Source organism: Chiroxiphia lanceolata, chromosome 9 (assembly GCF_009829145.1).
Source record: "Chiroxiphia lanceolata isolate bChiLan1 chromosome 9, bChiLan1.pri, whole genome shotgun sequence".
Taxonomy (NCBI): Eukaryota; Metazoa; Chordata; class Aves; order Passeriformes; family Pipridae; genus Chiroxiphia; species Chiroxiphia lanceolata.
The window spans coordinates 8,489,714-8,510,988 of NC_045645.1; the positions used below are offsets into that span (position 1 = coordinate 8,489,714).

Sequence of the window (21,275 nt, forward strand, 5' to 3'; positions counted from 1 at the left end):
CGGCCGCCTCCTCATGGAGAGAACGGGCGAGGCTCCGGGCTCGCAGTGACGGTTTGGCATAACCTGTCAGCTCGCCATCGCGGCTCGCGTGAGGAACGAGCGTGTTTGCTTGTTGTTGTTTGGCGTGGCGTGTTTTCGTTTATTTTTAGTTTCTGGAAGCCTCTTTGCTGACGACTGGACGTGCCTGTGAGCGGATGGCCCCATGCCTCGCACCCCTCAGGGTGTCCCTCTCCGAGGGTGAAGGTCCTCAACGCGAAATGGCGAAATAACACGCGGACGGCTCCCAGCCGCGAGTGCTGCTGACCGGGGCGTGTACGGTCACATTACACCCCGGCTGCAGCCGCCCGCGGGGCAGCTCCCTCGGTGTGGTGCGTGGGTGCCCCCCGGCCGGGTTGCCGGCGGTGCCGCCCCCCAGCCCTGCGTGTCTGCCTGTGTCTGTCTGTCTGTGTGTGTGTGTTTAGGTGGCTGCGGGTCCCGCGGGCTCGGCGGGACCCCGCGCGGGGAGGGCGGCGGTGCCGGCGCGGACCCCGCGGCGCGGGGCGGGGGCGCGGCAGCTCCGCGCCGCCTCCCCGGCGGTGCCGCAGTGCCGTGCGCTGCCGCCGGGGCCGGGCAGGGGGCGCTGCTGCCGGGCGCTGCGGCGGCCTTGGCCGCGGAGGCAGCGAGCGAGCCCGGCTGGCGGCGGCGAGGGCGCGCCGGCCCCCCGCGCTCCCGGGGCAGCACCCGGGGGATCCCCCTCGCCATGCACGCCCGGCGGCGCCTGCTGCCTCCCGAGGTGAGTGAGCGCCGCCCGGCCCGCCGCCCCCGGGCCCGGCAGGCCGGGGTACCCCGCTCCCCAGGCCCCTGCCGCCCGCAGCGAGGCCCCGCGGGCGGGGAGGGCTCCGGCGCCTCCGCGGAGCCGCCGTGTCGCCGACAGCGCCGCGGGCCCGGGGGGCTCCGGGTGTCCCCTCGCCCCGCCGCCCTTGCCCCCCGCACGCCGCCAAGGGGAAGGCAGCGGTCGCCCCCCAGCCCTCCCCGGCCGCCCCGCTCCTCCGAGCCCCCTCCCCGCCGTTCCCCCTCCGTCCCCGGGCGCGCGGGTCGGGCGACCCGCTCGCTCGGGGCACCTTTCTCCCCGCGCCGGCGATCCCGGGGATGGGGAAGGAGCTCTGGCTCCCCTCGGGACCCCGGTGTGCCGGCGCGGGGCAGGGCGAGGCTGTTCCCGGGCAGCCGCGGCCGCCGGCCCGGCGAGGGGAGGATCCCTGTTTGCATCTCGTGCCCTTTTTATGGCCTGATCTCCGCTCTCTCCCGGGCAGGGAATGTTACTTGCTCATCGCGATGTGTAACAAGTCAGTCCTGCAATGGTGGTAGTGGTGAAGGGGGATGGGGAGAGCGGGCGGGATGCGTTTTATAACATCTCTAATTACGTGAAATTGTGGTCATGTCTCACTCTAAGAATAACTGGCACTCTTGGCATGTCGGACTTTTTGCAGAGGTGGGCTGGTTACTTGCTTATAAATGTTACGGCTAAATAGGTGCCTATGGCAGAGGGTGGCTCAAGAATTGTTTTTATCTCGTTAACCAGGCTGAGAAACAAGTAGCAGATGGAAATTGATAGACTTTATATTTTCGTGTTAACGGTCTTGTTTATTTATAGACAAGATATTCCTTATTATTTTATGACAGAGGTTTTTCAGAGGGTGTAATTTTTACACATATTTTCATTCAGTTCCGATATTAAAAGTTAACTGAATTCTGTGAATCTTATTTATTTAAGCGTGGTTGTCTCAGATTAGAATTTCTGAAAAACACTGCCCTCAATTTTTGGGTCCAGGCTGAATCCAAAACTAGAAGGAGCCCTGTATAAACAAGCAAAATAATAATAACAACAAAAAAGATGCTCTACTTGAATAAAAGCTTATATTTTCTTTGGGCATCATTTAGCTGACAACACAATGCTTGAAAACATTGTAATTAACTTTTATTAGCAAGTAATTTTGGATTGTGTGGAACGAATCCAAATTTTAGATATACCTTCAGTGGTTGAAACAACATCACAATCCTTTGTTACTGCCTGAGCCCAGCAGTGTGCTGCTTTTTATAAAGTTACAGCATGTGATGCAAAATGAGAAGAACAGTCTCCTTGACCCAAGAGAGACAAAATTAAAAATCTCTTCAGATGTTTGGGGAATCTGAAATGGAAGCCGAAGAAAGGTCTAAAATTTCAAACAAGCTTTCCTCTAATTGAAGCCCCGATCCACACTGTACAAGTTACCATGTTCTGACACACTGATTGGTTCTCTTTGCTTTATGGGGCCTCCCTTGGTGTGTGAAAAAGGAAGAAACCCACCCCAAAACTGCAGTGCTGACTCCTGATAGTGGGTGTTGTTTTTGTGTGTTAGCTTTGAGTCAGTTATGAGGCCGGGGATTAAACACTTTCAAAGACACGCATTTCAGGATCTGAGGCCTGGGGCTAAGGCTGAGATGAAATACAGTTTTTTTAGTTTGGCATAAAGTCTGACTGTGGTTGTCTCAGGGAACAAAGGTAGAGACTGAACAAAGATGCAGTATTAAAACTCGTGGCCAAAGAATGATAAGCTTTTAATGTCTGTTGTAGTCTGTCCACTAGCTGTGCCAGCTTTAGCAGAAAGCAGCTTGCTGGTTTTTGGCTCTACAGGCTATCTATAAAAAATTACCTGGAAGTTATTATGGTAAAGGATTAGAGTGAAGTTTTGCTTTTGGATAAAAGTTGGCCAAAAATAGATTTTTGTGTATTAATGTTTTGTTGATCAGAAAAATCTTTTTGATGCACTAAGACGAGAATCTTCTAAATAAAAGTGACTTTCTTGACCAAAAATCAGTTGAGGGACAATAGTTTCAGTGCACAGTCAGTCCCTGTGCTGGTGAATCAGTGACCTTTTCCAGAACACTGTTGTGAGGCACCAGTATATTCATAGGTTGCTTTGAAAGTTTTATATAAAGGCTGCTGTTTATTTTTTTAAGGTGATTGAGATTAGAGAGACTGAAGAAATCGAAAGGTGGCCTGTTTATAGTTCTATTTGTGATTCTTTAGGAGACTTGAACTTTGAAATGGACAGAAATGTGAACTGACATGTTTGGTTTTCCCTGCAGTTGTTTCTGTGAAGCATTGAGAAATGTGTCCCTACAATGATACTGTAGGTTTACAAAGCTTTTTGTATCAATAAGAAATAGATAGTCAAGAGTAAATGGCTGAAAGTAACTGGAAGTATCGAGTTTTAGGTGATAGAAACAACTTTTACTTCTGTGTTGGCTTTAAGTGTTGGCTATATCTTGCAACACTGGGAAAATTATATCAATTAATGTAAATGGATGGGAAGTTATAAAAGATACATCAAGGATCCTTCATTGACATAGTAGTTTCTACTTGAATTAGAATTCAGGAAAATTAGAATTCAGCATACATATTCATACAACTTTTTTGACTACTAACTGGAGCAAAACAGGCTATATATAGTTATCAAAAGATTAGCACACTGAAAAATCAGTGTGATAAAAGTAAATGACCATTATCATAATGCACACAAATATAATTTATATATAATCATTATTTGTTTTATAGAGGTAAATTATTTTATTTTTACAGATAACTAAAGTACTTCCCTACTTAATGTTTGTTTGACTGGGTTTCACTTATTTGAAACAAAAGGACAGCACAATTTCTTTTTTTAAATTTGGCTGTGAAGATTCTTTTTAGACGTTGCACATTTGTAGATTTTAAGTTGCTCAGTTAAATCTTAATGAATGTATTTCTCAGCTAGTGTTTGTGGGAAGGAATGAGTATGAGTGTCATACTTAGGATGTTAAACTCTGTCACTCTTTTAAAGGTTAGTTTCTAGAGAAAATTGCAAGACATTGCAGACCCCAGGACCTTTTCGTTGGGATTGGTGGAATACCGCACTCGGTGCTTTTGTCTGTGACAGGTATTTGTTTTCTGAATGTGTTTTATGATGTTTGCTCCCTTTTGTATCACACACATGCAGAATTTGGGATATTTAGGAATGCTACTATTCAGGTTGCCATAGCAGACAGGTGGAATACGAGAAATACTTATAAACTGAGTTTATATTCTGTCAGTGAAAAATTCCAGTCTGGATTATTACTGGATTATTACATCAGTAATTATATTACTGTTGTACTACTAGAAGGGATAAGCAGGGATGTGTAATATTGGTATTTATTCTTCAAGAAATAACAGCCCTTCAACCACAACATCAAATAGGCTTAACGTGATTGGCAGAGGAAATCCATAAAGGTCATGACTAGAGAAATCTAATTAATTTAAAAACATAGGTTGAATACGAACAGTGTATGGCCAGGAAATTATGGGTGACAACACTGGGTAAATTGTTCCTTCCCTATTCTTTCATCCAGATCTGCTCAAGTGAGAGGTGCCTTAAAGAAGCAAGTCCAGTCAGTTGACTTTTGCACAGGCATAGTTCTGTCACAGTGAAAAAAAAGGGTAAAAAAAAAAAAGTGAGAAGCTATGTGAAAAACAGGTGTGGAGTCCCTGAAGCACAGAGAATCTACAGGTTGGAAGTGTGGAGCTGGAGTGCTCTCTGAATAACTTGTGTGGTATCTTCAGTCTGAGCATAAACTAAGGCGAGAGTTGTGTTTGTTACGAAGGCCAGTGAGGAGAGAACTTCAGGAAACTTTACCGTTGTTTTGCTTCCATGTAAAATTTGATAATTTGGAAATGTCAGCGTGTGACAGTCGGACCATATGCTGTGTTTTGAAGTTTTGGTGTCACTGTATTAAACTTTTCACGTATTTTGTCCCCGGTGTACATTGGGCAAATGAAAACATGGACTTCAGTGTCAGATTTCCACTTGCATTGGTTTTTTGTTTATCTCTATATTGTCAAGCAGCAATTACTAACTTTCACATGGAATTGTTTGCAGATAATGGTAGTGGCTGTACCTCTGTATTCTGTCTCTGTATTATACAGAGAGTATATATCAATATCTTTGTCTTATTTGCTATACATGTTAATTATTACTTATATCTCTGACGTTTTGATGACAACTGAAGCTACACATCTACCTATGAGTCAGTGGAGTCAATGTAGTATCAGATGTTTAAGGGAATACTCTGAAGATCTAGAAAATTTCCAGTAAGCTCTGCTAGGATCCTCCAGGTTTTTCTGTCAAGAATTGCATTCCATGCTAATTGTATAGATTTTGCTTCTGATTCTATACTTCTCCCTCTCCCCTTTTTGATATCAACAAGGAAGTTTGATTTTTTTTTTTTTTTAAAGATTGATTGCTTAATGAAGTATAATCAGACTTTACATTTGGAAATGATATTGCCAGTTAATGATTTTTCTAAAAATTTTTTCTGTTGGATTTCTGTTATGGTTTGGTTCCAAAATAGTAACAAAGGTGGAAAGTCCCCTAATGGAGGCTCGAGGCATCAACTGGTTCTTTAGACAGTGCTACCGAGCCCTGGTCTGGGGGATGGCTTTGTATATAAAGTAATGCAGTAATGGATCTTCACCAGTCTCTCCCTGGTTTTTGGTCCGGCTGGAGCTGAACTGACATTCATAGTAGTTACAAAAAGCACTAAAGCCTAATACAGACAAAGCTGAAAGTATTTGTTTGTTTGTTTCTGCTATTATCTATGTTTGAAAATACTTCTGTGTTGTAGAATTTAGTTTGGTAGCTATTTTAGGACTCTTCCCCAGCTATTTTTCATTAGTGACAGAGGAATTAGGCACGATCAAAGATGCTGTGTTTTCAGCCTTTCATTGTGTTGAGAAAAAAAATCCCTTGTTCATGTAAGAGCTGGAAAACAAATACTATATACCAAATTCTGACTATAATGACTGTAATGTTTCAGTGTGAATTTCACTTATTGACTTCTTGCACTTCAATTTTGCCAAAGAGCAGTTGTGGGCCTCCATAAAAAGGTAAAATGTTTAGTGCATGTCTTCAGTTCAGTGCCTTTTTGGTGTTAGTGAAGTGGTAGCTGGGAGGAACCTGTCCTTCCCTCTTCCCAGCATACAAAGATTCCAGAGGTCACTTCTTATCAGGTGATAAATTGAAATTAGGCTGTACTTATATCAGAGATTCATGTGAGCTCTGTCAATTACAGAAGTGCTGTAACTGCCCCAGTAGCACTTACCAGCTTTACTTCTGCATTCATGCAATTTGTAAAAATACTGTAATTGGAAAGGTTTTGTTTACTTCTGTGAGATACTGAAGCCTTTTTTATAAATAATAGAACTCAAACTTTACAAACGTGCTCTGAGTACAACATTTGTATTTTACTGTAAGTTTAAAATTTTATTTATGGAAGTAATATGGGTGAAATACATTAGCAAATTCATAACAGATTAACAGTGGATGAACATACACTGGTACATTTTCCCAAAAAGTAGTCTGATGCAGTTAAAAGGAGTTGGTAAATGTTCAGTATAAGAAGAAGATCAAAGAGCTTTCTGAATCGCAGAATAGCTTCTTTATCTGGAATGACACCAACTATTAGAGGAGCTTTTCTCTTTCCACATTCAGTTTTATTGTGTCAAAACTCTGCTTTGAACTCAGTGTACATGTTGACTTACCTGTTTGCACTCCAAGTGAGATCTAGAAGATTGATTTAGGAACACTAAAATAAAGGCCAAGCCATTTGAAACTATGAAACTATGAATTTATAGTGGATATAGTTGTTATAAATTCAAGAATTGGCAAATCATATGAATATGCATAAAATTTATTGCTTGATCAGTTGGCCAGTCAGATTATTGGAAGTTTGTAAGATACTACAATAAAAGTTGTAGATATTTTCAGATTTGTGAGGGTTTTGTTTCTTGGTTATTATTAGTTGTACTTTTCTTACATTTCTTTTAACCTAATCAATGAAACTTTTCTCATCTGTTTCCTTTTCTTCTTCAACAACTTTTGATTTTTTTTTTCCCTTTCTCCTTTTTTTCAATGGTTGGATTTTAAGAGCAAGGTTGAAGAACGGTGTCATAAATAGTAAAATATGGGGTGATGTGGGTTCCTCTGGTCTGTGGTGCTCAGACCTCATTGTGACCTGGGTGTGCCTCACATCCTCTGTCTCTGAGATGAGACTTCTGTGATGGGGAGGGGGTGTGACAGGTAATCCCTGCTCCTGTCATCTGCCCAGTGTGCCTGGCAGAATTCAGTTTGTATTCCTTCATCAGTTCTGCAGCTCTGAGCTTTGCATATCAATTTAACCGAAATGTTTCTGTCCCAGGTTGGGAAGTGCAGTGCTGAAGAGGTGCACACCTTTTCCTGCAGGTGTGCTAGAGGAGCAAAGGCAGGTGGGCCTCAGTGGTCTGTACAGAAGAGGGGTGGGTGTCTGTGATGGAGATTTCTTAAATGAGCATGATATGAGAGAGAAAAGTGTATCCTGTGTGTCAACACTCCCACCAGCTGTTGAGTAGGGATAATGCCTACCTGCCTTTTGAGGACATTACAGGTCCAAGGAGCATGTTGCCTGACATCCTGCAGTACTGAGGATGGAGAGCTGGGTTTGGTTCAGCTGTTTCTCTGAAGTGTTCAGTGGTTCTTGGATTGAGCCGGTGCAGTGTGCTGGTCCAGGGATAAAGGAGCTCCCATCACTCCAGGTGAAACTGGGGAATCTAAAGTCCAGATTCATTTCTGCTGGCTGGGACTTATTTTTCATTTGTGATTCCTTAGAGTTTGTAAAAGAGTTTGTAAGTAGCAGGGAAATTCTTACACAATCTGGAGATGGAGAGAACTGTTTTGTTTCCAATTGGAAGATGAGTTAAATAAGTTTATAGTCTAAATCATATCCTATGTTTTATGTATCCAAGGCCTTTGAGATACTTTATTAGGAAGCATTTTTTCTACCGTCAGTGGACTGAAGGAATCTTGTTTTCCTGTAGATGTAAATCCTTTTTGCCCCATAGTATCTCTTCCCTTGCTTTCCCCTCTGCATTTAATCCCATCTTTCTCATATAACACCATAATTCTGGGGTTTTTTTCCAGAGCTGTGTAGGTACTGATTGCCCAGCAGGTTGCTGCTAAAATACATATAGCAGCTTGCTTTTCCCTCAGAGGACAGTCCTTTGGATTTGTCTTTACTTAAATGCTATTTTTCATGACACATGTATATATTTTAAATATGAGCATAGAGAATAGTAAGTGAACAATATGATCCCACAATCCTAATTTCTGTAGGAGATTAAAGATGCAACACTTGAGAAGTGATAGCATCTGAACACTTAACCACTGTGTAAGTCCTCTTATTTGTGTTACTGAGGCTGTGAACACTGAGTTCTCTTTGTAGGCTGGAGGAGAAACAAAAGTTACATGGTTAAAATATACCCAGCAAACCAGTAATGTCAGTGTAATTTTTTATTCCCTATCTACACTGTAATGCAGATAAATGAACATTTAATATGAGTTGAGATAATGTAGGAGGAAAGTTCCCTGTTTGTATATTAATTTTTTTTTCATTTATCTAACAGTCTTTTGGAAATAGCACATTCTCCCGTGATACTGTGGAAGTACCTGCTATAGCTTGGAAATACAGGCTATAGGTTGGAAGTGGCTTGTTCCTGAGACTTGGGCTTTTAGAGAAAGGCACAGGTATCCCATTTAGACCCTTTGAGGGGTTTATACTTCAGTACACAGCTACTGTTTCTGTTTGCCAGTCACACTGATAGTTTATCAGAGCACATTGGTTGTCATCATGTCACAAAGGTACATTGTGAGTGCTCTATTGGTTAATTCAAAATGAGTATTTTAATGATCCCTTATTTGGGGAACTTGAAAGTATGTGCAAGGCCCACTTCTTAGGTTGTATTATTAGCAAATTACTTTAAATAACATATATATTGAAGCAACCTCTTAGCTGAAACATCAAATTGCACTGATTGTAGTAATTTCATGCTGAGTTTTTGTATAAATGATGAAGGTAGAATAAAACCCCAATGTACTTCATGTGTTTCACAGTTCTTTCTTGACTCTTATAAATGCAACTTTAAAAGGTTGTTACTTAAGCACCAGTCTGCCTTTGTGCTTTTATGCTTCCAGTAATTATATTGGTGTACTGGTTTAATAGCCTCTATATTGTATTTACCTTAGTTTCACTTAACAAGTCACCCATAAAATGCATTTTAACCTATCTCTGGAATTTGCACATAGATTTTGTTTTTTCTATATGCTCCTGTAGAGTGAACCTGGGTTTTGCTGTGGTTGGCAATTAGAAATTGCTTCTGAGACTCATGGGCAATAGAGACCTGTATGTGTGGTGGTTTTATTCCCCTATTCTTTTCCTACAGTACTCCTTTTGGCTGTATTTTATTTTTTTTTGTTTGTTTGTTTACTTATTAAACTTGATTCTGTACAGATGGCTTTTAAATGCTGTTGTACCTTCTGCTGTGGGGAAATATATAGTTGTGCCTCCTATGTATTCAACAAAACATGTCTTAACTAGAGGTTTCAAGCATAAATGCTTGAGGGAAGTGGGTAGCTGTGCTGATCCTGGATGTTGAATAGTGTGTTGAATTATGTGTCAAAAATTGCATTTCACAGGCTGAAAGGCTGAGGGTTTACATGAGTTTGTGAAGGAGCCATGATGATGGTGAATAATGATGAGGATGGGCAGGAGGCAGGTTGACAGTTACAACAATGTCTTAGGATTCAGCTGTTGTTTTGGCCACGTGGGGTTTTTTTCCCTTTTTGATATCCATTTGGTCTAAAGACTAATTTCTGTTTGCAAAGTGGAGGCATCACCATTGCTATTGGTTTTGCTCCCACTGTTCCTAGATATGAGGAATAATATGATGTGGTTAATAAGGTTGTTTACAACTGGTATGTTTACAACACACCAGTGGCTCTGAACAGTAATATTAGCACATGGGGTTTCTCTTCTTTTTTAATCAGTGGAAGAAGGAAGCATGGGCAGGAAGAAAGAAAACAGGTGCAGGAAGAAGTGAATGAGGAGGGAATGTGAGAGGGGAAAAGAAGACAGACAGATGAAGAAAACAGGAGTATGGCACAGTCTAAGAGGGGTAAAGAGGTAGGGAGTCATGGCTGAGCAGAATCAACCACCGTATCAGTGGACAAAAGAGTCAGAGGTTTCTCAGTTTTGATCTATGTGAGAAATGTTGCATCTGAGTTTAGGAGAATTTGGTGTTCCTAGACCTCTGTAAGATTTCTGATAACTGTGTTAATACTCATAACTCATTAATAATAAATGCCTTCAAATGTTTTTGATTTTAATCTGTTAAGCCTTTATTTCCTGTGACTGCCAGCAATGATACAGAATTATGGGCACTTAGTATTATAGCTGAAACTTCCTTGAGTCTAACATAAATTTCAGGTAAATGTCCTGATTGCTCTAGTGGTACAATATATCAGGGAAAAGAAAAAAGCTTTGCAGTGAACCTAAATGCAAGTTACTCACCATTTCTGTTGGTTAGTGCTCAGTCCCTTCAGCACTCGTAAAAGCGTGTTAATGGACCTCAGCAGAGATGGGAATGATGCTCAGAAGTAGCAGTTTCAGTACACAGTGTTGCCATGGATTATTGAGTTATATGGAGTGAGTTACAAGTTACAGATGACTTGAGACACTGTGAACATCAGCAGTGATGTGAGATCGTGATCATAAGCCTGGGAGTGAACTTTGCTACACTGACAACAGTGTTTTATAATGTGCTTGGTAGAGTATGAATAGAAGGGTCAACACAAAGTGGCAATTAAAAGTTACTTACTTTCAGATAATTTCAGGTTGAAGGGAGTATGAGACAAAACCCCATAGATCTCTGAAAACTTATTTTCAGGGATGCATGGTAATCCAGCTCTACATAACATAGGATCTGAGAAATAGTAACTGTTTGTTGTCTATAATTGTGATATTTCTTTAAAATGTGTGTAAGATTTTAGAACTCTGTTGTCAGATGAGCAGAAATGACCACTGTGCTGTTGGAAACTGTAGTCTGCTGATAAAGGTGGCTTTAGTAGCTGACTGATGCTTCAGTAGAAAGGGACTGTGGACTTCCAGAGTGTTTTTCTGTTCAGCTTGTCCTTTCTCTAAAGAGCAGCTGAGGGTATAAATTGTGTCACTTCTGGCAGCTTCTCTCCCCAGTGGGTACAACTGGAATTGATGGGCTGGTAAATGGTAGCAAAGCAGTTTCCCTTTTTGCCCATTGTCCTTCTCATCTGTCCCATTCTGGTTGTGTTGACAGTTCTGGTTTTATTATCAGATAGAGATTTTGCTCACAGCACCCACAGGTATCGGCCCCTTTATAAAAAGGCGAGTTCCTTGGCAGTGGGAGGCTTTTAATTACTGATTCTAGGGGACCTAATTGCACAAATCTGAGGAACATCTGAAACAATGTTGAGTCTGTTTGGGTTTCATTCTTGTTTCTACCCTATATTAGAAAGAAGAAAAATTCAGAAAGTATTAGAATACAGGACTGATCCACTCTGAGATACATAGCATGTGGCTTTAAATAATTTTGTTCTTCAAATCTGTTAAACACTGTAGTCAAACTCTTGTTTCTCAAATATAGAAACATAAAAATTCATCCCATAAACCTACTTATTCTGTATGTTTTGTTTGTATTTGAAAAAAGCTAAGTAACAGCTTCAGATCAGTATGTTAAATGGATTGATGTTTTTAAAAAATGTACCTTGTTACATTGATGATATTACATGGAATCCATGCACAAATTAAGAAACATGATTTCATATTAAATTTATGTTTAATGCATTAGCTTTTTGTGTTTTACAGTATTTTAAACTTGGGAGTTGTATGAAGCAAAGTGTTATGAAACTTCAGATATATAAACCAAATTTTGAAGTAACCTCTGTGAGCATATGAGTAAGCTCAGGAAAGAATTTTCTCCTTTTTTTTTCCAACTGTGTTCCTCTGGAAAAACTTGCGTGGAAGGCAGAATTGCAGTGTAAACCTATCTGTTTGTTCTTCCCAAGAGCAGGGATGGACCCTGTTCCAGGCAGTCCCAAGCAGTTACATAAGCAGGACTTGGTTCCTGTCTCCAGGTGCTCAGGGCCCAGCTGAGGCTGCTTGGCAGGGCTGGGGTTGTGTCAAGAAAACAAATCAATTGCTTTCTCCTTGAAACAGTAAAAAGGGTAGAAAATGGAATTTATTTTCTACTGTAAAGTGCTGTAAAGCAGGTGTCCTTTCCAGTTGGGCTGCTTTTACTTTCTGGAGCACAAATGTTGAGGATGCTGCTGGAGTTTTTGTGTCCCCCTGTTACTTTTGACTGTGATGTTTCCTGCAGCACCTCCTTGAAGTTGCTGCTCTTTTGAGGGCCTTAGTGCTGCTCAGGATGTGTGAATGTCTCCTTATGGAAACTTGGCTAGAGACAAAAGTGAAATAATGGCTTTAAAATGGCATGGGGAAAAGTCAAGGCAAAAGATGTAAATATTAGTGAAATCGTTAGAGAGACTGTTCTGCTTTAGGCATTGTCCAGCTCTGTTTGCTCAGTTGATTGGAAAAAAAGACAATTCAATGCAACATTGAAATAGTTTATCTTTGTCAGCATTCATGGGTAGTGAGCTGGTACAAAGTGTTGTGTTACACAGAAATAGCCTGTCATGCCCCAGTCTGCTCTTTGGTGCATTTACATTGGGTAGTAGGAACATCAGCAAATTACGGGAAGCAAAGCTGAAGGATACTTGGTCATCTGGAGCTTTTGGTGCAGGGAAAGGATTGGCAACAATTGTATCTTGTTTATATTTGTTACATTTTATCTCTTGCTGCTGCTGTTAGTGTTTCTTACGAAATGGATTTGTGGTGAGTTTTGATGGGATTTTCTAATCCTGAGCTGTGGTTTAGACCACGTGTTTTTAAAAAATTCTGTTGTCATTTGCTGAGTGTCCTTTAATAAATTAGAATTTTGAAAACTATCATTCTCTTCTCTGGTTGCATTGCATGACTGCTGCTTTGATTATTAATAGAACACTTCATTTTGAAATGTTTCATTCGGGGCCTAATCTGAAGTCCTTGCCATTGCAGGCATTTTCATGTGTGTGACAGATATTGGTACTGCTGTGTCACAAACTCTTTGTAACACTCTATAACACTTAATAACCTTTGATTTGGCACACACTAGGTAGAAAGAGCTCCACATTGTTGGGGGTGTGGTAAATTGCCATTATTGCAAGAATTGCATCACTTGAGTGAAGAACCCCCAACTTTTCCGCTTGTGAAGATGTAGCTTCCAGAGTAATTGATCAGATAAAGTGATTTATGTTGTATAACTGATGTGTGTCCTGTTTCCCCTCTTGTTTAAGAACTCTGATTTCCTGGTGATGGAACCCCCTGCTATGGGATTTCTTATTGCAGTTTTTATTCCTGCAAAGTTGGGCCCTGAGCACGTCCATGTCCGGAGTCTCTGAATCTCCCATCTGGTATTTCAGGATGTAGACAAGGGATGAAGTAAAGATACCAGCATTGAAATGTGGATTTGCATTGGAGATAATGCCTAGTTCAACTAATCTAACTGTAATAAAGTGCCTTAAAATGGCTGCAAATGTCTCCCTGCCTACTCAAAGACATCTTCTCTCTGGTAGCACATTATAGAGGATCTCTGGTGTAGTTAGGAGTTGGACCTTTGCCAGTAGATGGAAGCATTTTTTAGCATCTCTTCAAGCTTTGAGCATTTTCTGCATTATTTTAACATAGTATCAGAATTGCTTCTTTTTCAGTCTCTTTCCATTTATTATAAGCTATTCCAATTTGTGCTACTTCAGATTACTTCCATTTAATGTTGTAAACATTTTTTACATTCCTTTTTTGTGGAAGATATTTCTAATTTTATACTTCTGGAGTTCTTTGCTTCTCTTCTTCATCACTTCTTTATTCTGTGCACGTCTCAGCTTGTCAAATTTCTCTTCAATTTCTGTTTTGCTTTTGCAGTAATTGGTAGTCTCCTTCTTGGAGTTCCTGAGGGAAATCAGACATGGAGGGTATAACCAAAGCAGCACCTGAGTGATGCCACTGTAGGGCAGGAGACAGAGATGTTCAGCAACCACCAGCAGAATAGATAAGACACTCAACTGCTTAAAGCAGCAAACTGGGCCAGCAGAGATACTGGGCCTCCTCCCTTTGCAATGATGTCTCAGTGGGCCCATAAATTTTAAGTGGAAATGTGTGTATTTTTTTTCAGGTGTGATGGAACCCCTTTTTTAGCAGTGTGTGTGATTCATGAAAAACCTAATAAACCTGAGGTTATAGGTTGTTGTGAGTATTCTTGACACTCATTTGTAGTTATTCTTTTTGTCCCAGGTTTTTATTTAAATATACTTCTCTTACATTAAATTCTTATTGAAAAAATAATTTGGCTCTGTTGCCAACTTGTTTTGCTTTTTCATTAAACCCATACGTCATAATTTACTTTTTTTTTTTAATTACTTTTTGTTTAAACATATTACATTCACATCTGTAAGCTTGCTTTGATTTTTGCATTGATCTTTGGAAGGGAAAATGGTTGCTGAGAGTAAATGTTGAACTGTAAACAAAAAGCTCCAGGACCTCCAGGTAATAGCTCTTCCAAGCCTGCTTTGGAGACTGGGAGCCACTGATTAGATCTGTGTTCTTCTGTGCCGAATGGTTACTGACAAAAAAGTCATTACCTGGGAAGAATGGAACAAGGAGAGCGGAGCAGAATGAAAACATTGAATAATAAAGCTGCACTGTTGCCCTGAGTATCACTGCCTAGAAGGCTTGGTGGCTCAGGGCGCTGGTGTCAGCACAGGTTCAGCTGGGGATTGCCAGGTCTGATCCATTTCTGATCAGGGGAGCTTGAACTTTGTGGTTAATGTGTGACTGGTTCGTGTGAAATGTGTCCAGTGTTCAGGATGCAGCTGACAGGCCTTGTCATAAATCCCAGGCAGAATTGTCATTAATTGATCTGTCTTTTCAAAGGGGTCATGAAAACTGAATCATTTTCCTCCACGAGAGGAGAGGCCATGGTGGTGGTACAGAGAACCTTCCCCACTGCCACACTACATGACAGGCCTTTGAAAAACCTTATTCTGAAGCCTTTCAGGGGAATTAAATTTCCTTCACTCCATTTTTGCATGCATAGGAAGCCTGTAGAAGAACATTGTAATAAGATAATATCTACTACTTCTCAAATATCCAAAATTTATCTAGTTTATAGAGGTGGAAGTATATATATAGCATCAGAAATTGTACTTGTATACAGGAAGAGTTCTGTTGGCATCCAAAGCTGTGAGATTCTGAGTTTGGAAACAGTACTACTCAGAGTGTTACTGTTCAGTTCATTAGTTTCCTGGAATTATTACTGTAGCTTATTTCTGAAAAGAATAATAAACAACCCTGGGAAAATTGTAGTGTAACATTCAATATTGCTTTCATACATGGAAAACTGATTTTTTTTATTTTTAATTCTGTTCATTTTACTGGAGGTTTAAGATTTTTTTTCTACCGTGCAGCAGCTTCATCAGAGCACTAATAAATATTTCAACTACCTAACAGGTCAAAATGCCAGCACCAGCAAACCTTAAAACATGCATTTAACTTATCTTACTCCTTGTTGCACTTTTTGTTATAAGCTCAGTCTGTTTTCTCTGCCCATGGCTGTGTGGGACTTTTGAGCTGTGCTGACTGTTAAGATGCAGCCTGTGAAAATGAGCACCTGACCTACAGAAATGCTGTAGTTAGGAGAGCAAAACAGTTTCTTCTGAAGACATTTTTTTTTGGTCTTCCCTGATAGTGAATGTTGATGCTGTTGTGTTTTTTGTGAGAAGAAGCCTTTAGGAAATGAAGGGAGCCTAAGATTGTAGGGGAAATAATTTGAAGACAAAAACCAGTTGTTTAACTCTAAGAAAATCAATGGGAAGCTGATGAATACAGTTTACAGAATTCAGAGGGCTGTGAATTTTTGTTGAGTATCAAAGCTACTAGCTCTTTATTTTTGGAAGGCCTATTGTAGTGTAATATAATTAATTTCAGAGTCTGGTTTATAAATTGTTACAGTCAAGGTCATCAGGAATGCAAGGACAGTTGGAGTTGCTGCCTTACTCTGAGGATTTACAGTTAAGTGAAGAATAATAGTAGGTAGGCAGCAATGTGGGGTTTATTAGCAACATTTTTCACCAGACTATTGTAGAGCAATAGTGGCATAGTGCACAGATCCCTGAATTTAAAGCTGCAAACCTAATCCAGATCCTTGGAAACTTGCAGCATTTGGCAAATGTGCCTGTGCTGGCTGCAGACATGTGTTGAAAAAAGCATGTTTTGTGGTGGAATTACCAATCATAAAATACATGTTTGTATTTTCTTTCTAGGATCAAGTAGAACACCCCGATTCAGCAGAGCTGGCTGGTTGTGCTGCAGTCACCATGAGGAGGCACGGGGGCATTTGTTTCCTGACATATGTGTAAGAGAAAAAGGTAAGAGGCAAATTCTGCTTTAGAATATAATGCTTCATTATGTACCTGAAATACATGGGGGGTTATGTATTCTTATGGATATATGTTTATGTAAATAGAATTTATTTATGGATGTATCTCTTATAAGAAGATGATGGAGTAGTTTTAACATTTTGTTATTTTGTTTTTTACTGAGAGTAATTGCCTTGTTTTAGCACAAAGGTTGTGTCTTATTTTGTTTGGGAGAGGTGAGCAAAGTCTTCTTGCTCAGCCTGTGCTGTAGACAGATCTCATCAGTTAAAAATACAGCTATTCCTGGACTCTGAACAAACTGTTCTTCACAGCAAAGGTGCTTGGCTGCTTCCCTGCAAGGGCAGGTAATACACAGATCACCAAAGGGAGCTGGAACAATGTTTGGACTTAACTATTGTTTCTTGGGGTTGAAGGAAGTCTTCAGGAGTACCAGACCTAATAAATTAGTTTGCCCAGTTGATCTGTAGTTCCATGTGGTCATGCTGTGGGAAAATGACATTTTCTGGGTATCTGATTTTTATCAGGAAGAAAAAGCAATGTTTGTTTTCCGTTTGATCATATCCCTTGTGACTTCCATCTTAGGAGCTTTTCATGTATACTGTTGGTGAGGACTGTAATAAACTATTTGAGCATTTTGTTTAGTAAGAGATTACTGAAACATGTAGGTTCACAGTTTCATATTGCAAGAGTAGATTCCACAGGACAGCATGATAGAAAATCCCGAGATTTTATTCCGCTTCTGTACACACTCTCTGATTTTTAGGCCTTTGCTGTGAGGCTCATAGTTGTATGTTGGTATTATTTCCTTCGGTGCATTTTTATTATAGAGTTTTAATATAATTGTGTGCTGGTTGTCCACTGTTGAAGACAATTTGAAAGGCTTAAGGCTGTCAGTTCCTGTGGTAAAAAAATCCCATGGGTAATTTAGGATGTGCAGTGTGGAACATCATGGGTTACATAATTCCTTATCACAGAGACCAAAACAAGTCCGAGTCTTGCTGCTTTGCAGGTGCAACACAAGGCCAGTCTCTTGGTACAGCTCATTCCCCAAGAAGGAGCTGGCATGTGGGATATCTGAGCTGGCTTGAGAGGCAGTCTCCAAGGTCAAACCTGTTCAGAAAAAGCTTTAAGGAAGGTTTTTCTGTCCTTTATTTCTATCTCTTTCCCTCCCCACTATTCAGCTGAAGTTTGCCTTATGTCTGAGTGCAGTGGTGATGAGGGTGGTGATTCTGTGTACATATGACACAGATATTCTGGGACATGCACCTTTGTACTTAGACATCAGGGGACAGTAGAGCATGTAAACTTCATAAAACATAAATACTTAAGTTTTAGGAAAGAAGGTGGTGATAAGCCCATGCTGTTGTATGAAGAAATTGATAAGTAAAACACAGAGTTTCTGAATTATGCATGATCTGTGATCCAGCGGGAGCTTGAAAATAATCTAATCTGACAGGCTGCATGTTTTAATCTGCTTTTTGCCCTGGAAGACAGAAGATAATTCTGCAATGGGTAACAAGTGGTCTTGGGTTCTGGACTGACTATACCAGTGGATGGTACCATTGTATTAATCTTTTTTTGTACACACAGTTAAAATATATAACTTTAATATTTAATGGGTTTTTTTTGCCTGTAGTTAGTCTGTTCTGCCAAATCTTTGCATGGAGGACTGTATTTTTGAAAAACCATTTTATGCTTTTCACTCATTGGGGGTTTATGTCTCCTCCTCCTTGCACTGGCACAATATCCTCTCCTTCATGTTGTTCATCCCAATATATACTAACTTAGGAAGTGTCTCCTTTTTAGCAGCTTGCAGCTACAATTGCCGCTGAAATTTCTTCCTGATTTACTCTTAGTTTTATTCTCCCTTTGAGTTGTGTGTTTGCTCCTGAGCTTCTCTCCATGCTATGACTTAGAATAGATGAGCAATACTAAAGAGTACAACTTATACAACTATTAAGGATCTTTTAAAAATGTCATTCCAACCTTTGTACTAAGAGGAACTTTGGGACTAGAATAATCCAGAAATCTTTATAGTGGCACCTGTGGGTTGCAGTCAAAAGTTTCAAAAGACTTGTAAAGGAATATGCTTCTTTTTCTTTATGTTAGATATTTCACAAAAATATTCAAAATAAAATTAAATTATAAACCACAGGGAAAACAGCTACCTAATTATTACAGCATGCTGTGTTAGAGCATTTTATTTTGTGTTTTGATCTTGAGTTGCTGGCTGTGGAGAGCTGAAGCATTAGATCTTCAACTGGCAAAAAAATGAGTTGCTGACAATGTATAATCAGGAAACGTCGCTGGGATCTGTTCGAACACAAGGACTCGTCCTCCTTTTCTGTCAGACAGAGGGCATTAAGGACTTGTGTGGCTTTGGCAGTGTGTTTTGCCCTTGGACAGAAATTTCTAGAAAAGCTTCTGGGATTGTTGTGTTCTTTAATATAATGATAATAATTTTAGATGTTAGACCTGAAGATTTGCAGCTGACCTTTTCTGAGCAATACCTCCTTGTGCAGACAATGAGATCTCATTTAGTGTGGCTGTCAGCTTAGTGACTGTGAGTTTAAAAATAAAAGGTTCTCCATATATCCTAGTACATCAGTAAGTGAAATAACAATGGTGATATAAAAGGTCTTTTCTCTGTTGAGCTGGAACTCACAAACACAAAAATTTTGTGTGACGTTTTTCAATCCTGCAGTGCTTCACTGACAAATACTCTTCATATCACTGACCTCAGTGGTAGGACATTGCCTAGGAATAATTATTCATGTCTTCATCAATTGTTTGCTAGGCAGGAATGTTATTATAATGTAAATGAAATACGTTATAAATTGATGTGAAATTATATGGTATTTTGTACAAAACAGTCTTTTTGAGACTTCTGAAATGCAGCCTGTGATCAAGGTGGCCAGCTTTTCCTGTGCATCATGTAAATGATATGGGCATGCATCTATTTTACCTGCAGGAGTTATCTAAAATCCCAGATCAGAGGACAAATCTGGGAGTTTGTAAGCTGACAAATCTGGTTTATCTCTGAATTTTTTTGCAAAATGATCTTTTTTCTGTTGATGCTTTTTTGCAATTTCTAAGTTACTATTAGACTGGTTTACTTTAAAATTAACTCGTATATATCTTTAAAATGTGATTTAATCTGATTATAACATGGTTTAGTCTGATTATATTAAATAGCAATGTATTTATGTTGTATCATGATCACCCTTTGAAACAACCATCTATCAAATTTGAAGTCAACCATAAAAACTTGAAGTCTGCATTTTGTGATATTTTGATGCACAACTTTGTACCAGTAACCTAATTATAGCTGTTGCCCATAACAAATACAAAACCACATTCAATGCTGTAGTAATGCAAATACAGGTGGTTGATGTTTTCCTCAAATCCAGGTGCTCTGGTGGAGATGGTGAAGTATTGCTTTAAACTGGAAACTTCTCTGCTGTTTGTTGTGTCTGTTGTATCTGTGCTGTAAGAGAGCAGGTTTTTAATTAAGCTGTCGGGTCTAACACTGCTCCATACTGCAAAACAAGGTTCTCACCCTCTCCCCCTCCACTGCCTTATTTCACAACAGTGAAAACCAACTCTGAAGAGAATAAGGTTGTTTTGGGTGATGTTCAGAGAACAGATCAAATCAAGGTCTCTCTGTGGTATATAGGTTATGGCACACATTTCCCAGGGAAAATGTCTTTGCTGGTAGTGAATGTTTGGAAAAATTGAATCTGGATGTCATCTTGTTACAAGGCTTTGGAAGAAAGAAGTCCATATTCCTACTGTTAGGGCAAAATGTTATTTATTGTGTAAAGATAGAAAGTTATGTAATGATTTAGGGTTGAGTTTTTGATTTTATTTTGTTGTTTTTTTTTTTTCATTTCTCCCTTGTCATCTTCCTCTGTAGCCTGAGAGCATGATGTTTTGATGACACTATTTACTTGTGTGCATTTTTCTAGATTTCCAGTGCCTGCCTTTCAGGGAAACAAGGATTATTAAAGCAGACATTTTAAGAGCCAGCACAATTCAAGTAACACCCATTAAGTCCCTTACCAACTTTTACAACTGTGAATCTTTGAAGCATCTCTGGGAATTGAGGAGTGACACAGAATACTGCTAGACTAGTATACATTAAAAAATCAGAAGCACAGGGAGTTTAAACTACTTGTTCAAAGCCACATGAGCTAATTGGTGGTAGCACAGAACTGAAAGTCGGGTCTTCAGATTGTTGGTTGGCCTTTCTGGTTCTCTAGACTGGCTTTTTCTGACTGGTGTCAGAGCAGTTTTGCTCTTACCATTATGGTGATTCTGATGGCCAGACACATTAATGTGAGAGACTGGAGGTAATAAAATCCAGAGCAAGTTTGGGGAGGTTGTTGATCTGAATCAAGCAAGTTTAAGCACACAAATAATTTTTATTCCTGGAAAATACTTTTGATTTATGTATGTAGCGTATGTAAAATTTGATTTCCAAAGGACTTTTCCCCTTAAATCAGGATGCTGGGTAGTGGAACACTGCTTGACTGAAGGTTAAGTATCTGATTGTAATTTGTTCTCTGGCAGGTTCAGACAAGGATCTGGTGGTCGTTCCCTGACAAATGGAGAACTATTTCCAAGCAGAGGCATATAACCTCGATAAGGTTTTAGATGAATTTGAGCAAAATGAAGGTGAGTCATTTTGAACAAGATTGTAGATGCACATCAGATGTATTCTACAGAGAGCAGTATTGAAGAGGCAGAGATCTGTGACACCCTTTTTAGTTTTGAGTTGCAAATTAATCTCAGAACTTGCAAAAAACATCTGTTAATTTTGCATGGTATGCCTTCAGTGTTTCTTAGTATTCTCTTCTGTTTCCATTA

The 21,275-nt window shown here is 40.0% G+C and overlaps 1 protein-coding gene across 1 annotated transcript in view; it reads left to right on the forward strand.

Annotated features, from left to right (window-relative positions):
* The first annotated feature begins 680 nt into the window (after positions 1 to 680).
* The window catches only part of ZFYVE9 (zinc finger FYVE-type containing 9), a 56,342-nt gene continuing 35,747 nt past the window's right edge, over positions 681 to 21,275 (forward strand). The window contains exons 1-3 of the mRNA XM_032696189.1: positions 681 to 772; positions 16,290 to 16,394; positions 20,979 to 21,083. Of these exons, the coding sequence (XP_032552080.1) occupies positions 21,014 to 21,083 (70 nt within the window). The 5' untranslated portion in view covers positions 681 to 772; positions 16,290 to 16,394; positions 20,979 to 21,013. The remainder of the gene's footprint in view (positions 773 to 16,289; positions 16,395 to 20,978; positions 21,084 to 21,275) is intronic.